This window comes from Orcinus orca, chromosome 5, assembly GCF_937001465.1.
Source record: "Orcinus orca chromosome 5, mOrcOrc1.1, whole genome shotgun sequence".
Lineage (NCBI taxonomy): Eukaryota > Metazoa > Chordata > Mammalia > Artiodactyla > Delphinidae > Orcinus > Orcinus orca.
Genome location: NC_064563.1, coordinates 27,262,927 through 27,281,267, shown reverse-complemented (window position 1 = coordinate 27,281,267; position 18,341 = coordinate 27,262,927). Strand labels below are relative to the sequence as shown.

At 38.4% G+C, this 18,341-nt stretch overlaps 2 protein-coding genes across 2 annotated transcripts in view; both read left to right on the top strand.

The window, feature by feature from the left end:
* ATP1B3 (ATPase Na+/K+ transporting subunit beta 3) overlaps positions 1-18,341 on the top strand; it is a 41,797-nt gene that overhangs the window by 5,460 nt on the left and 17,996 nt on the right. The window contains exon 2 of the mRNA XM_004278228.3: positions 14,140-14,268. Coding sequence (XP_004278276.1) covers positions 14,140-14,268 — 129 coding nt within the window. The remainder of the gene's footprint in view (positions 1-14,139; positions 14,269-18,341) is intronic.
* LOC105748430 (transmembrane protein 203-like) lies at positions 416-14,033 on the top strand. The gene is made up of 2 exons (XM_049709835.1): positions 416-12,376; positions 12,843-14,033. Exon 1 carries the CDS (start codon positions 9,108-9,110, stop codon positions 9,552-9,554), a length of 447 nt encoding a protein of 148 aa, XP_049565792.1. The 5' UTR covers positions 416-9,107; the 3' UTR covers positions 9,555-12,376; positions 12,843-14,033.

The following is an 18,341-nucleotide window of genomic DNA, read 5'->3' as shown; positions in this document are numbered from 1 at the left end:
CTCTTCGAGTAACTCTGTTGCCCTCGGGGCTCCTTAGCATGACGTGCAGACTCTTTGCAGTCTGGTTGGCATATTTCTCCCCTGTCATCCCTGCTGTTCCATATAGTTCTCTCCCACTGCTTTTGGGCCTGTTTCCTAGCTTCCGAGCCTCTCCTTCCTTCAACTTGGCCTGGCTACTCAGATGTCAGCTGTGATGGCCTGATCTCTGGTAAACCTTTTCGAACCATTCTTTGCCTTGAGACTGGGTCAAGTGCTCCAGTGTATTCTATGATACCTTTTTCTAGTATAGTATTTATGACTTCAACAGTATTGTTGTTGCCCGCTTATTAGACATAAGCTTCTTATTCACATCTTACCCGTCTTGAATTCCCTAACACCTAGCCTGTTGCCTGGCACTTAGTGGGAATGTAATAAGAAGTGGTTGAATGAATGAACAGTATTATGAAATGTTTCCAGTCTAATTAAATGTAATTAGTCTTCTGCAACATTGTTTTTAATGTCTTTGATGGTTTTGGTGTATCATAGCATAATGGTTCACCCAGTGTTTGGGCATTTTCCTTTTTTTTTTTTTCCTTTTTGCTTCAGCACTGATGGTTTTCATAGTTCAGTGTTCAGAAAAAGCTTCCACTTAACTTTCTCAGGGAGACTGAGAAAGAGACTCAGCTGAGTTTGACATGCCCTGGTCGTGCATCTGATTAGGATAATTATCCAGGGTAATTATCCAGGCCTCCTGTGTCCTGCTTTATTGCTCTATTCTGCTTCTTATATGGCTCTTATGAGAACTTCATAAAGATTTTTTTTTCTTTTTAAACTTACCTGCTCTCAGATTTAATGGGGGTTTATTTAATAGTATCATCCTCTCCCTACAGGGTGCTATTTAACTAATAATATTTTTAAGAAGAATTCCCTAACTTAACAACCTCCCCATATCTGTTTAAACTTTGTTACTGAGTCATTGGTGGAGCTGGCTCTCATTTATGACTTCCTCCTAGTATTCTCCTGATGCCATGGTAAGGAATTGACCCTTGTCCACAGCACGAGGTACTTTTCTTTGGATGGTTTCTGGCCAGTTGGCAGTATCTGGTCCATAAAAGTGGCCCTTACCCCTACTCTGTACTTCTCTAGCCATTCCTTTCCTGGTTCTCTTGTTTCCTAGATGTAGATTTCCCAGGTGCTGTCTTTGGCCTTGTTTTTTTTTCATCTTCTTCATCTCATAAAACAATTGCAAAGATTACAACAAATTTTACTTCTTGGTTAACATCTCTCTGAGATTCCAGTTGCTTCTTGCATATCCCATAAACCTGAGAGTGAGGCTTAGACAACTCCAGTACCTTGTTTATCAACTGATAAACAGAGCTCTTTCCCCTTCCTCCACTGAAGTTGTGAGTTGCTTCTGTATTTGCAAGTTTTGAAGACTGTCACTACCATTTCTGTCATCTGGGCTCTGAACCTGGCCAAACCATGCCAATTGTACTTCCATAACATCTCTTGAATCTCTTGGTGACCCACACCCTCATTACCACTGCTACAGTTAATTCAGGAATTAATTTTCTCTGACCTACTCACCACTGCCCCACCTCACCCCACCCTCCAGTATCTTGTGAAAACAGGCATTCAGAGGGAGCCCAGGGTGCTTGTTTTTCCTAGCTTCATAATGCTAACCACCTGTTGCACATTGCAGAGCCCTCAATATTCCCACCAACCCTGCCCCACTTTTTCAGGATCTGGTAGTGCCTTTTCTTGTAAATTCTCTGATTAAAAAACTTAAAGCACTAGATGAAAATCTTTTGTAAATTTCTTTCAAAATTGGTCCTAGTTTAAAGAGACCACTGGCTTTCCAACTTTTATCTGCTGCTTATAAAAAGTGTAGTGTTGTTGCCCGGGGAAGTTAGGCTCTTCTGGTGCAGCCCCAGAAAGATCCAAGGAATCAGTTAGAATCATTGTGACCTAAACCAGTGTAACTTCACTGCTATCAGATTATTTCTAAGGCTGCAGCTTTGGTCAAGCTACTCCCTATACCCCAAAGCTGTTGGGATCCCCACTGCTTTCAGAAGGTTTAAATCAGTTCCAGACAGCCTGGTATTCCGGATATATTACATATTGGCTTAGAACTACATTTCCAACCTTATATAATATGTCATTTTACACCCTGCTCCCTGTACACCACATGTCATAGCCAAATGGGTATGTCTAAGGCCTCTTGGTCTGGAATGCCCTGCTCATTCCCTCTCTCGTGCCCTTCATTCTCTGCATCATAAATTCTCCCCTGCTTCATAGATCTAGTGCCCTCTCTGCCATAAGCCTTCTCGGACTTGCCCAGGTGAAAATAATACATTTATCGTCTATAACACCTAAAAATTTTGTATCCTGGATTAGAGTTGTTTATATACGTTGCTCCCACTAGCTGGATGTTCTCCCAGAGCAGGAATCACAGGTGCATTTTATGTCCTTACAACACCTAGCACATAGTAAGCACTTACTATTTTTTTGATGAATAAATTGTCATTTAGTCAGTTTCCACTTGTGATTCACCTGGTCGTTGGGCTAAAGTTGAGAGTATTTTGATTAATTGGTATAGCTCCACACTATGAAAGTCTTGTTTGTGGAGAAACTTGTTCATCATTCCCCTCAGCTCACCATGATTCTGTTCCACTAAATTTCTAATTCATTGAAGTTTCCAGATAGGGCATCGTAGTCAAAGTGAGCCTGTGGGCCTATGTATTTTTGCTTGATAAGTCTTAGAAATTTACCAGTATACTGAGAAGATGATCAGACTAGGATTCAGAATATAGACCTGAATTAGAATTCCACATCTCCATCTAAGCTTAGATAAGTCATTAAAAATCTCTTGGTCTTAGTTTCCTCTGTAAGGGAGAAGTTGCACGAGATAGTTTCAGATGTCACATTGGAATGAAAATCAAGGCCTATATAAATGCTTTTGAACAGGAGGCTGCAAACTTTTTCCTTAAAGGACCAGATAATATTTTAGGCTTTGCCAGGAATACAGTATGTGTTGCAGCTACTCAACTCTGCTGTTAGTAGCTTGAAAGCGGCCGTAAACAATATGTTTACTAGTGGCCTAGCTGCGTTTCAGTATTTTATTTACAAAAACAGGCAGCAGCCATGATTTGCTGACGTATGCTTTAGAAGTTAGTTAGTGGTCAGCGTAGGCTAATCCAAGAAACCTGAATGTGTCTTAAATGGAATGTGGACTCTTGGCTTTGTTTTTTTTCATATGACAAAAGTAACTTCATTATTTGAGTTTTTATAGTACAGATGTGAATAGTCAATAAGTCCACTGTCATCCTCAGCTTCTTCCCTGGGTAACCACTGTTACCTATCATACTTTTTAAAACATATGTGGTATATCCACTTTGGATAAAGGTCTAACAATTTACTGTACAAGTAAATATACACTTACCCCATGATCCCCAGCAGTTTACCCAAGAGAAATGAAAACATATGTCCACAAAAATACACAAAATATTCATAGTAGCTCCAAACTGGAAAGAGCCCAGGTGTCCGGCAGTAGAATGGATAAACAAACCAGTGTCCACACAGTGGAATACTACTCAACAGTAAAAAGGAGCAAACTACAGGTAACACAAAACATGGGTGAATCCCACAATTAGGCTGAGCAGAAAAGAAGCTTTACCAAAGAGAATATACTATATAATTTCATTTCTTTGAAATTCTAAATCAAGCAATACTTACCTATGCTGGGGAAAAGCCCAGAATGGTGTTTGCCTCTAGGATGGTGGTCATGGGGATTGACTGGGAAGGGGCATGAGAACTTTATAGGGTGTTGGCAATGTTCTGTATCTTGATAGCTGTTTGAATCATAGAGGTGAATGTATTTCTAAACAACCGTGTCATGGTACCTTGGAGATTTGTGTATTTTGCTGAATGCAATTTTCCCTCAATTTTAGTTAATATAATGTTGAAGTATTTAGGGGTTAAGTGTACTGACATCTGCAACTTGAAATTCTTAAAAAAAAAATAGACGGTGAATAGATAAGAGGTAAATACAGTAGACTTTACTGTAGAATCTAGGTGGGGTTTATGCGTGTTCACTTACATTTCTTTTAACTTTTCTGTGTATTTGTAAGTATTCCTAATTGGATATTGGAGAAGAAAGAATACATGAATATATTGTTTCTCTTCACTGCCTTCTACCAGTCGCAGTCTTTCCCACAGATAATGATTGCTTATCAGTTTTCCTACCAGTCCTTTTTCAACACACTTACATATGTGTATATGTATGTATGTGTGTGTATGTATGTATATGAGTATATATGGACTATGTAGGAATAATTAATTTTCCACTTTTACATGAGTAATAGGAAGAATGTATGTTCTAGAACTTGCTTTTTTTCACTTAATATGTCTTGACTGTTTCCATGTCTCTGTCTCTCTCTCCCCCCCATTTATTTATCTCATTCCTTTGAGTCATTGCATAATATTCCATAGTGTAGGGATATATATCCAAGATATATATATATTTCTTTGTGATGAATATTTAGTTGTTTGCAATTTTTCTCTTGCAAATTGTGCAGTGCATGTGTGCAACTATTTATCCAGGGTAGTCACTGAGAAATGGAATCACCAGTTTATAGTATATGTTTATTTTTATATTAATTTATTGTCCTCCAGTAAAGCTGTACCAGTGTATACTCTCACCAGCAGGGATCAAATTACCTGTTTCCCTTCAACTTTCTGAGCATTGGTTATCATCACTCTTTAAAAATTTTTGCCAGTTTGTTGGGATGCTGGTGTCTTGGTTGGTTTAATTTGCAGTGTCTCTGATAATTGCAATTTATGTTTGCTCAGTTTTCGTTTCTTTACAGCGACCTGCTCGTCTTTTTGCTGTCTTTTGTCTCTTAATTCTTTTATTTTAAAAATTGTACTTGTTTAAATAAATATTATTACAAATTTAACAGTCTTTCCTGATCACTTATCTCAAAATATATTGAATAGTCCATCATTTTCTCACTGATTTGAAGTGCCCGCTTTGTTACGTGGATTTTATATGGATCCTTTCTTGATTATTGTTATGTTTTGTTATTAATCTGTATCTCTGTTCCTGTGTCATTATCACTCTATAGCATGTAAGCTCTATGTAAGCGTTTAAAATAAAATAAATTTGTGAAATCTGTGCGAGTACTGTCTGTTTAGTTTTGGTATCTGGAGAGTGCTAGCCTTATAAAGATTTAGGTAACTTACGGAGCATACAAAAAGGACAGCTCGTGTGTAGAGAAAGAATCTACTTGAAAATTGGGAGAACTAAAGCCATTTGGACATAGTGTCTCTTTTAGGGATAGAGCTCTTTATTTCTTGTAACAACTTCTGATTTGAATATGTTTATTTTCTTTAAAAATCATATATTTCATCTATTTTTGAGCTTACTAGTTGGAAATTGGTTTTATTGGTAAAATTAATGATTTTTTTTTGCATTTGTTTCCATTAACTTGAGCTTGTATCTTAAATCTCCTACTTTCCTTGAATTTATTTTACTCTTGAATTTAAAACCTGGCTTTTTTGGTTAGTCTGGTTTTTTAGTGAATGCGTATAAGGCTCTGGATTTTCCTTTGTGTTCTGCTTTGGCTACATGATTGTTTTGAATTTTGAATGTTTTGGGTTTTGTTGTCTTTTTAATCCAAAGGTTATTTAGCAGTCCATTTTCTAAATTTTTGTTATACTTCTCTAACATACTTTGATTTTGAAAAATGTGGCCTTGATTTTTTTTTTTTTAGGTTATTTTTTATTTTGTTTTGGTTTGGTTTTTTTGAAATTTAAGTCATGGTCAGTTTCGAGGCAATGTTCCAGGTTTATAAAGAGTATATTTTCTGGTGACTACAAAGTTTTACATATATTAAATAACTATTAGTTGTGTTTTTAAAATATTATCCTTTTTGTTATTGTTTACCTGATCTGTGGATTTCTGGAAGAGGTACGTTAAAATCTCTACAGATGATTGTGATAAATTTTGCTTTACATATCTTAAGCCACTTAGCATCACAAATGTTCATGGCTTTTATGCTGTATCTTCTTGATGTGTTTTGTTTACTTTTTATTAATAGAGAATATCTTTGCTTTGTTAATACCTTTTGACTTGAATTCTAAATAGTTTGCTTTCAGGAATAATGCCACTTCTACATTTCTTTTTGTTAGCCAAGATCTACTTTATTTTCAACCAGTATGTGTTATAATTTTAGGTTTTTATCTATAAATAGCATTTATTTATAGTGCTATAAGGTTTTCTTTAACCCACTTTGAGAATGTCTTTTATTAGACTACTATTAAATTATTCCTACCTTAATATTTTTGGGATTTTAAGTTGTTACTAAATTAAAATCAAATTTTAACTGTGTAAAATACAGACTAATGTAGTGGCAAAAGGAGATCATTGGCTGGCTGAAGGATGTACAGATTGCAAACGGGCACAAGGAACCTTTCAGAGGTGATAGAAATGTTCTGTATCATTAGTGTAGTGGTGGTTTCACAATACATGCAACTGTCTACTCATTGGGATTGTGCACTTGGAATCAATGAAAATTATTGTATGTAAGTTATTCCTCAGACATGAAAAGGAGAAGAAATTAAAATCAACACTTACTTAGATGTTACCAGCAAGTCTTACTGGTTTCTTTGCTCACCATTGCTTTATATATTTTTCTTGTCTTCGATTTTTAAAGAAAACTTTAAAAAATGAAAAATGTACAATTATATTATCTTTTTCTAGAATTTAGTCTGTGAACTTTGTCCTTTTTTTTCAGATTAGATAATATATAAGTTTTTCTTCCAAAATGAAGGAAATGAAGACAGTGTAGCTAAAACTTAAAGCCTCCTCAGTTTGGAATATACTGTTTTATTTTTGGCTGATGAGATATCTGTCAGTCATATTTCTCTGCTCTAGGTAAAACCCGTTTTATCTTTTTAGAAGCTTTAAGAAATTTTCACTTTATTTTTAGTATTCTGAAATTTTACCTTTTTCTATCTAGGTATAGGGTATTTTCTAATATTTTTCAATCTTTTCCAATCTAGACACAAAATGTGTTATTTCTTTGGGCATTCCTCCCCATCCCCTTTTCTGTGGAATTCCTGTTAGATTTATTGATATTATGGTTCTGTCTCCCGTGTGTCAACAAGCTCCATACACACTCCCTGTCTTTTTGCCCAGTATTGTAAAACACCTTGGTTTGATCTTTTAGCTCACTGAATTTTTCTTTGGCTTGGCTAGTTCTCTAGGTTAGGCCTTCTTCCAAATTTTTGTTTTTTAAATAGCTTTATTGAGGTATAATTGTGACATATGGTAAACTGCACGTATTTAAAATTAAAATGTATAACTTGAGTTTTGATGTGTATTCACCTATATGCATATACATCTATTGTACCCATGGAACTATCACTCTAATCAAGGTAATGAAAATATTCATCACTCCCCAGATTTCCTCTTTCCCATTTGTAATCCTTTTCTTTCCCTACCTCCCCAGTATCCAGGCAAAAATAGATCTGCTTTTTGACAGTTTAGATTAGTTTGTATTTTCTGAAACTTTAAATGCATGGAATCATGTAGCGTGTTCTCTTTGGGGTCAGGAGTGCTGAGTTGTTTCATTCAGCACAGTTACTTTGAGAAGTAGTTCATGAATAGTATTCCATTGTATTATATGCCAGAATTTATTTATTAATTCATCTGTTGATGTGCTTTTGGGTTGTTTGGAGTTTTTAGTGATTACAAATAAAGCATTTACGAATATTCATATACTTCTGCGAACGTGTGCTTTCGTTTTTCTTGGTTAAATATCTAGGAATGGATTGGCTGGATCCTATCATAGGTATATGCTACTAACTTTTCAAAAAATTGTTTTCCAAAATCGGTTTTTGTTTTGGCACATTCCCACCAGCAGTGTATTAGAGTGTCAGCTGCTCCGCTCCTAGGTCATCACTTGGTATGGTCAGTCTTTAGAATTTCTAGCATTCTGGTGAGCATGTAGTGGTTTTGATTTGCCCTTCCTGGATAACTAGTGATGTTGAGTATGTTTTCATGAGCTTTATTGTTTTGCAATTCTCATTACATCTTTGATGAAGTTTCTGTTCAAAACTTTTGTCCATGTTTTAGAAATTTGTTTTGTTGTAAGAGTTCTTTATATATTCTAGATTGCAAATAAGTAATTTATTGGTTTCATATTATGCAAAATATTTTTCCCAGTCTTTGGTTTGCTTTTTTGTTAGGTGTCTGGATTTTTTTTTATTATTATTTGACTCTTCTCCAGTTCAGCTATCTACTAAGTTTTAAAATTTTAACAATCAGAATATGAAATCAGATTTTGAAAAATTATCCTCTTACCTTATACTCTGTATTTTAATTATACTCATGCTACCCCCCCCCCCGGTTCTGTACCCTGTTACAACCCAGTTTTTTCAGGCATTACTTTCTTTGTTGCATTTGATACTTTATTGGATTAGTTTTTCTTCTCAGTATTTTGTAATTATTGGTTCTCTGCACCTCCTCTTTGTATTTAGACTTCCCTGTCATAGCATTCAGGGATGAGGCATAGGTAGCCAAGAGCTGGTCAGGTATGGAGATTCTCTGTGGAGAGATTTAGATTTTTACCAACCCATCCAGGACCTTGCCCAGCTTTTATCCCAAACCCCAATGTTCCCTTCTTCATAGCATGTACAAAAATTAACACACAGTGGATCAAAGACCCAAACTTAAAGAGCTAAAACTAAAAATTCTTAGAAGAAAATATAATTACAAGTCTTCATGACTTTGGATTAGGCAGTGGTGTTTTCGATATGATACCAAAAGTCAAGCAACCAAGGAGAAAAACAGATAAGTTGGACTTCCTTGAGATTAAGAACTTCTCTGCTTTAAAGGACACTGTCGGCGCCCAGCGGGGCGTGGCGTCCGAGCAAGGCGGGCATCAGCTGGCGGCCAGTGCTGGGTCCTGGGCTGGGGCCGAGAGCCAGGGCAGGCAGGGCCACTTTCTGCAGCTCGCTGGCCGCGACGACGGCGCAGGCGCCAGCGAGGCCCGTGGGGAGTGGCGGCGCAGCCAGGCGGGTGAGACCGTCGCCTGGGCCCTGGCCCGCGCTCTACCGGAGCGATGCTTTCCGCGCTCGGGGAGCTGGTGCAGTTGCTGGGCTTCGCTCCCTTCGAGGTCTTCGTGCACCTGATGGCCCTGTCGGTGTTCGTGCTGCTGGCCCTGCGTGTGGACGGCCTGGCTCCGGGCCTCTCCTGGTGGAACGTGTTCGTGCCCTTCTTCGCCGCTGACCGGCTCAGCACCAACTTCACTACTGTCGTCTCCGTGCACCTCTTCCAGGTCGGAGAGAAGCGGCTGGCCGTGCTCCACCTTTTCTGGGTCCTCACGGTTCTTAGCCTGAAGTTCGTCTTCGAGATGTTGTTGTGCCAGAAGCTGGTGGAGCAGACTCGGGAGCTCTGGTTCGGCCTGATCACGTCTCCGGTCTTCATTCTCCTGCAGCTTCTCATGATCCCTGCCCGCCGGTCAACTAGGCTCGCAGAAGAAAAGCTAGAATGCGGGGCCCCACGCTGAGGTCCCACCTCCGCCACACCAGAGGAGGAGGAGTCTTGGTCTGAAAGCCACCTTGTGCCCTGCTGAGTGCCCAGCTTCCTCTCTAAAAGTCATGTCTGAAATTGTTCCCTCAGCAGGGCTGAAAAGAGCAGCCTTGATTCTTAAAACGTATTCCCTCTTATTTCATGCTTTGAATAGCTAATCTTGAATTGAGATCCTGAGAAGGCCAGACAGTCCTGAACTCCTCTGACAGTTGGAAACCGCATATAAGTAAAATGTCCTGATGGGCTCTGAGTATTATCATGGATCCTGGGAAAGTACCCACTGTGCAAAGGCTGCAAAGCTGGACTCGGGATTTCCCCAGGCCAACAGTGCTGACCTGAGAGCTTACTGTCCCATGCCGCCAGACAAGACTTCCTTAGATGCTTGAGCTCTAAAAAGTGTCACCAGGCAGACAGGAGTATGTTGAATAAGCATGAGCAGGACCCTATCTGGGTATCTGTCACCTGAGAAAAGAACTTGCTTTCAGGGCACTGCTTGGTTTCCTATCCCAGCAGATTTCAGCGTCACAACTTTTCCACCACCTCGTGGCCAGCACTGTTAGCGCACCTGAGACCTTTAGGCCACCCTAAGGGACTAGAGAGAGAAATAGGTGCTCTGATGTGCATAGCCATTGAGACCTACACGTGGGAAGTTTGCAGGTGGTCTCAGCCCACACCTGTTGGCCTAAGGGCTTTGGTTTGGTGCCAGTCGGGTGCCAAATGAGAATATTTGCTGAGATAAAAATAAAATAAGAATGTTTTGCTGAAAAAAATAATAATAAAGGACACTGTCATGAAAGTGAAAAGACAACCCACAGAATGGGAGAAAATAATTGAACATCATGTATCTGACAAGAGGCTTGTGCTTATAATATATAAAGAACTCTTAGAACTCAATAAAAAGACAACCCAATTTAAAAATGGGCCAAGGATCTGAATAGACAGTTCTCTAAAGAAGGTACGAATGACCAATAAGCTCATGAAAAAATGCTCAACATCATTAGTCATTAGGGAAATGCAAATTAAACCCACTAGGAAGTATTAATGAGAATGTGGAGAAATTGGAATCCTGCTGGTGGGAATGTAGAATGTTGTAGATGCTTTGGAAAATAGTCTGGTACTTAACTCAAAATACTAAACAGAATTACCATATGATCAAGCAGTTCCACTCATAGGTGAATGAAATGTGAATTATACCTCAATAAATAGCTCCTTATAAAAATTTGAATATACAAAGGACTTTAAATTTGTACTTGTCCATATAATTGATTTTTTAAAAAATTATACCTGCCTCTGCTTTAATTTATTTTTAACTATAAACAGGTTATTAATTTATTTACCAAGGGGAAGTTGTTTCTCATCAGAATTCTCTGAGGATAAGGCATAGTCTTTCTATTGTCTAGGTACCCTCAGGTAACTAGGAAGTTTGCAGAAGTAGGGAGTCAGATCACACGGTCTCAGTGTGTTGAACGGGTGTGGATGTCCAGGCCTTGATGAAGCCTAATGACTTACCTGTTCCCTGCTTACATTAACTAGCGCTGAGGCAGACGTGGCACACTGAACAGGTCCCATCTGCACTACCTATTACTCAGGTAGGGTAGCTCAATTTGTTTCATCCCTGTCATTGTCAGGAATGCATCTGAGTAAATAACTGCAAGATACTGATATATAAGAACAGCAGTTTACAACGTCTGTTTTTATTTTCAGGTATTTTTTTTCTTAGTGTAGGAGAAAGGCGGTTAAGTTGATAAAGTACTGCCATCCTTGTGAGTGGTCTTTCATATGTGGTTTTTACAAGTGAGATTAATTTTAGTTTTTAAATGTTAAGTTTGTTCTTGGCGAGAGGATCTTATCAAGCAGGGGAAATTGGCTTCAGTGCTGAAAATCACTTATCTACTTGGTACACTCCCTACATTCAAAATTGACTTAATGGCCACTAGTACATGGCATCAGGTTTGGGACATGGCTGTTAATCTGTGTATCTATTTTATAAACCTAACTTTTTTTTTTTTTGAGATTTTTTTGATGTGGACCATTTTTAAAGTCTTTATTGAATTTGCTACAATATTGCTTCTGTTTTGGTTTTTTTTTTTTTTTTTGGCCCCGAGGCATGTGGGATCTTAGCTCCCCGACCAGGGATGGAACCCGCACCCCCTGCCTTGGAAGGTGAAGTCTTAACCGCTGGACCACCAGGGAAGTCCCAACCCAACTCTTTATAGGAAGTTTTTACACTTCTCTTCGTGTTTGCTATATGTTCATTTGCTTTGTAACCATTTTTATAAATCTGCTTTATATTATTTTTCCTGAAAATTTAAAATCAAATTTGAAAATGGTAAGCATATTTTCAGATGACTTTGAAACACCGCTAAATAATTAAACTCCTGGCACCTCTGTTTTAAACTTCTCCAGTTTAATATCTACTGCGTCAGTTGACAAACTACTGTGGCCTCAGTCTGCCTGCTCTGTAAGTGAGGCTTTATTGGATGGAACGCATCCCCCACTCCTTATCACATTTATATATTTGTACCCTGGTCTGCTCTGTGGAGGAGTTTATCCATTAGTTCCTACAAATACCCAGATCTGAAAGAATGGTTTTTGTTCTGTATCTCATTAAACCATCCTTTGGGCTTTGCACGTATTTCATCTACCTCTGTAGTAAACTGATCACTTCTTTAAGATTGGTCTTCCTTTGTGTTTCTGCAACAGGATCACTCTGTGTGATAGGGAAGTGATGCTGTCTGGAGGCGACATCCTGTGCTCCTTTCTTCCTTCTGTCCTTTCGCTCCCTATTTTGGCCTCCTGGTAATTGGGGCAGGGGGAGGACGGGGAATGCTGGTCTAAATTAAAATGAAATTGCTTTAACTGTTTCCCCTTTGCTTAAAAAAAGGGGAGGCAGTTTCCTGGCCCGCAGGTAACAAATGAAAGTTATCTAGCTTTTGCCACAATCTGTTTCGGGGTCACAGGGTCTTTTGAGCATCACAAGAACGTTGTAGAGCCACTCCGCAGAAGAAAAATGGGTATATTCAGAACTGTATTATTACAGAAGTCATAGAAGCTCTGAAGTTAATCCTTCTGGGGATGAGTGAGGGTGAAGGGTCCATAGATTCCAGGTTAGGAACCCCTGCTCTAGCCCTTCTGCTAGGACAAATATTAATAAGCAGGTTTATGTTAAGACTGGAAAATGAAGCTGATGTTAATTCAACTTTGGGGAATTAAGTGTTCTTTACTGTTGCTGTAACTGAGGATTTATTGAATATTCTTTGATCAGGTTTTTTTTTGGCTGTGCTGCGTGGCATGTGGGATCTTAGCTCCCCAACCGGGAATCCAACCCGTGCCCTCTGCATTGGAAGCACGGAGTCTTAACCATTGGACTGCCAGGGAAGTCCCTTTGATCAGTTTTTAAATGTTCAAATATAAATGTGTGACGTTAACAATATATTCTAGTATATAATCTTGATGGTGACCACTTACGATGTTAGATCTTTGAATACAGACATTTGAGAAAAATCTAGATGTTCACAAAATAAATCACTGGCTTAGGATAGATCTTAGTGTTTCCAGATTGTGAAGAAAAAAAGGTTAAGCCCTTGATGTTGAAACTTGCGTCTGCCAGCTCTTGCTGCGTGCTTAGCAGGGAGTTGTCAAGTCCCACTGGTTGGGATGCTCCTCTCTTCACTTCTGCATGATGCTTCCACTCAACCAGTGTTTCCTAAACTTTATTCATTGATACCAGCTTCATGATTTACCTTCTCTGCATGTTTCCTGGCTATTCTCTAAATCAGCTCACTTTTTAAAACCCAAATTTATGCTAATAATTACTGTGAAATACAGGGTTGATGTGCTAATTCTTTTTTTTTTTTTTTTTTTTTTTTGGCCGCCTGTGCGGCATGCAGAACTTCCCCTAGGATTGAACCCATGGCTCCTGTAGTGGAAGCATGGAGTCTTAACCACTGGACCACTGGGGAAGTCCTATGTGTTAATTTTTTTGTTTGTCACATATACATACTGGGGTTTTTGTCCAACCTAAAATCATCTTTCTTCTTTCTAGAGAGCATTAACTCCATTTCGGGAAATACTCCCTTATGTGCTGGAATTTTAAAGCTCTGATCTTGAATCAGTGTGATCTGTGGAAGCTACTTGTAGTTGGAAGTATCAGAGGAGAGGAGGGGGTCACAGGATGTGGGTGGGTGCTGCCTGCTGAAATACCCCTTGCTTGGGCAAACTCATATCGCTCTGAATATGAAGATACTTGGCTGTGTGCATGGCAAAGCTTGGAGTTCTAGCCTTGCAATGATGGGTCTGTTTTTTTACCCTGGCCACATCACACACACACACACACACACACACACACACACACACACACACACACACACACACACACACACACACACACACACACACACACACACACACACACACACACACACACACACACACACACACACACACACAATGATGGGTCTGTTTTTTTACCCTGGCCACATCACACACACACACACACACACACACACACACACACACAATGTGTATATCTTCAACTTTATGAGTTTTATTTTCTTTTACAGGTTTGATCTTGCTCTTCTACCTAGTCTTTTATGGCTTCCTGGCTGCACTCTTTACATTCACAATGTGGGCTATGCTTCAGACTCTGAACGATGAGGTTCCAAAATATCGTGACCAGATTCCTAGTCCAGGTAATTAATTATGTTGTGATTATCATGGCTTCTAACAAAATTGGGTTATACTTTTATCTTCTCCGTAAGTCTTTATTACATAGCCAGTAGAAGATGTTAAACTTTAGGGTTAGATAATGTGAAAGTTTTGATTTTGTTTGTTGTTTAATATTTACATAGTGATATAAAGACCTTTAATATTTACATACTGATATAAAAACCTTTAATATTTACACAGTGATACAAAACCCTGGCTGATAAATCTTGAGTCTTTTGCCAAGAGTAAGCAGAAATGAATATTGAGAGTTAAAGTGAAGCCAGATTGATGAATATAGTTATAGTTATGAATGGTGTTTATGAATATTGTGTAGTAATTTCACTTTGCTCTGAGTAATTTACTTATGAAGTATATATTTCAGCTCTGGTGTGGGTTAGAGCATTGGTCTTGTAAAATACATGCTTCATGTTTTTGTTTGTTTGTTTGTTTTTTTGCGGTACACGGGCCTCTCACTGTTGTGGCCTCTCCCGTTGCGGAGCACAGGCTCCGGACGCGCAGGCTCAGTGGCCATGGCTCACGGGCCCAGCCGCTCCCCGGCATGTGGGATCTTCCTGGACCGGGGCACGAACCCGTGTCCCCTGCATTGGCAGGTGGACTCTCAACCACTGCGCCACCAAGGAAGCCCCATGCTTCGTGTTTTTAATTGCTTAGTGTGGAAATGGTAAGAAGTCAATAGAGAATAAAATGAGTATACTCTTAATATGTTGAATTATTCTCTATTGATTGTCTTAGGGAAAAAAATTTCCTCTAGGATACTGGAGAATGTACCTTCGTACGGAAGAAAATCTTAACCTGGAGCACTTGTTTAAGTCACATTTTCTCCTTCCTGATTTTATTCTTTTTAAACAGTTGGTCTTTGAATGTTAGCTCCGCTTTTGTTGGTGCACACGGCCCTTGTCCTCAGAGTGCTAGTAAATAACAATAATGTGCAGAACTCCAGTGTATCTAATTCCCAGAAATATAAACAACGTCCAGAGATGCTAGCAAAGGGACGGCTCTCCATGGAGGAGCGTGATTTGGGCAGCAGGCAGAGTGGGCATGCAGGCCAGGGAAGGTGGGAGTCTGCAGCAGGAGGTTTCTGTCTGCAGCAGTGGTTCTCTTCCAGCAGTGATTTGCCCCCCAAGGCCATTCAGCACTGTCTGGAGACATTTTTGGTTGTCACAACTGCAGATGTGCTACTGTGAGTAGAGGCCAGGGGTGCTGCTAAACATCCCTATAGTGCATGGGACAACCTCCCACAACAAAGAATCATCTAGTTCAGAATGTCATTAGGCCCACGGCTGAGGAACCCTAGCCTAGATCCTTGCCCACTGCATGGACTTCTCAGCTATATCAGCAGCGAGATTGAACCAGTTTCCCCAACCAGTTTTCTTAAAAAGTTTGTTCTAATGGCTTTTCCTTTGTTTGCAGCTAATATTTATCTAAATATCATGAATAACTCTTTTGGTCTATTTGACCATGTATCTTAGACCAGCTCCATGCTAATTTTTTCCTCATCTTTCATTGTAGCCCTGTTTTCTTTCTACCTAGATGAATTCTAAGATAATTATTTCTCTTGCTGCCTTAAGTTATGTGACTATTACTGTTGAACGTAAGCTGATCTCTTTCAGAAATATTAAACCATTTATAATTTCATGAATAATAAAAGCAGTAAAATGTGTTCAGTATACTTTTTTAAGTATATAATTTTAAACTGAGTTCCTTAAAATCATTCACCAAGTGTATTATAGTACTTAAAAACTTAATATTAGTTCAAATAAACAAATATATATGCACATGTATTCATATTATATATCAATATAATATTAGATGAATGTATACTAGTTAAATATGATTTTCTCTTCATAAAGGAATTATGGGTAATTAAATTTTATTTCTACTTCTTTTTTCTAAGGTTTTTTTTTTTTAACAATGACCATATTCAAGTTTTTTTTTTTTTTTTTTGCGGTACACGGGCCTCTCACTGTTGCGGCCTCTCCCGTTGCGGAGCACAGGCTCCAGACGCGCAGGCTCAGTGGCCATGGCTCACGGGCCCAGCCGCTCCGTGGCATGTGGGATCTTCCCGGACCGGGGCACAAACCCGCGTCCCCTGCATCAGCAGGTGGACTCTCAACCACTCCGCCACCAGGGAGGCCCTAAGTTTTATTTTTAAATGGCATCATTTCAATAATGTATTTGCACCTGGTAAAATAAATGCTAGTTTGAAATTGGTATGTGTATTAACATATACATGCATATGATATAAACACGTACCATCCATGCACACCCCTATAGATGCACACACATGCATACACACATATTCATGCTCCAGTGGTTTAAATTATAAAGACGTAAGAGTTACTGTAGTTTTCACATTCTGTTGATGTTCATGGTTTGGGGTAAGCCAAGACTTTATTTGGAGGATGTAGGTGTACTGCGTCAAAAAATGCAGCCGTACGGCACATTCCTGCTGTGTTTTTTTTTTACTTAAGAGTTTCAAACAGGCTGTTAAATGAACTAAGGCTCCAAGAGCATTGCTCAGCAAGATCTAAGAAGTAACTTGTATCAGAAACTCAGTTTTAGACATTCTGGTCTACAGAGTTTTTGTAAATTGAGTCATTTAAAACTTCCCATAGAAATAAGTCATGTTAAAGGAATGTAATCTTTTTTTTATAAAGCATAGACATTTTCATATTTTTCTTTAAAATTTCTTTCAAACTGGATGTTTTATTAAAAGTTGGGTTTTTCTTAAAGTTGGGTGTTTTTATACAGTTATGTATAAGCTGCCTTGATTCTGTTACTTTTTCACTTACAGTATATTATTTCTTGTTCCTTCTGTAAAACCTTAAAAATGAAAACATACAATTTCAGACATACACAGATGGTCACTTCATATACTGGATGGTCAGGTTTTATTTCTACATTGAACATTTTTATTAAAAAGTCAGAAAGTTACTATTGATTTTGTAGTAGGTGGAGGGGTAAGGAAAAATAGGCATATGAGATCCTCCAAATCCAAGTGATCTGGTATGTTGAGATAGTAGGTGAATGGGGAATCTAATTGGGGCTCTTTTGTGCTGTATATGGAATAAGATTTGCTCTGCCATTTGGGAACATTGAGTGTTTCATCATAGTTGAGTAGCATCGGATCTATTGTAGTTTAACTCAAGAACCATGCAGATCAACAAAGGCAAGTATTTAGGATTTGAAAGAAACTGGGTTTGATCTAAAACGAATTAGATGTCTATGAGCAGCAATTTTTTTTTTTTTGGCTGCATTGGGTCTTCATTGCTGTGCACAGGCTTTCTCTAGTTGCAAACAGCAAAAGCAATTTTAATGAAAACTAAAACAACCTTGTTATTTATTTTCAGATTCAATGCAAGGCTTATCTATAATAACTTTGATATATGGGGAATGTTTAGAAACTAGTGAGAATTTTAGGATTTTTTTGTTTAGCCTTTGTGCAAGGCTGAATGTAGATCTAATGCTTTTAAATTAAACAATTTTTTTTATGAAGTAGAGTTGATTTACAATGCTGTGCCAATCTCTGCTGTACAGCACAGTGACTCAGTTATACATGTACAGACACACTTTTGATCTAATGCTTTTCAATCAAGGAAAGCTTAAAGTTGGAAGCCTGATTGTTAGAGATAAATAGGCTTACATTTTCTGTTAATAAACTCATGCAAACATATTCTATATACATGGGTGTTGATTGCTAATGTGAAATTGTTGGTGGTTATGCGTCAGTTCAGTATGAGAAAACCACATTTTAGTTATCGAGCAGTGTTTATTATTGAAGGAAGAATATTTAACTGTAGAGTTAAAATTGTATAGGCCTCTTTCACTGAATAAGGTAAGCTTTCTTTACGAATGTTTTCATACAGTTGTAATTTGAATGACAAAGTGCTTAGATTTTGATTTGCTAAAATTTTCTCTATATTAATGGCAAATTGGCAAAACCTAAGAATATTTAATAGAAAATGAATGTAGAAAGTACAAAGGAAAACTTGCATCTTTTAAATTAAGGAACAGAGCAATTCTAACTAAGATTTAG

What these genes read in the sequence shown, in the direction of transcription:
- LOC105748430 (XM_049709835.1), top strand. Translation starts at nt 9,108, where the DNA reads ATGCTTTCCGCGCTCGGGGAGCTGGTGCAGTTGCTGGGCTTCGCTCCC.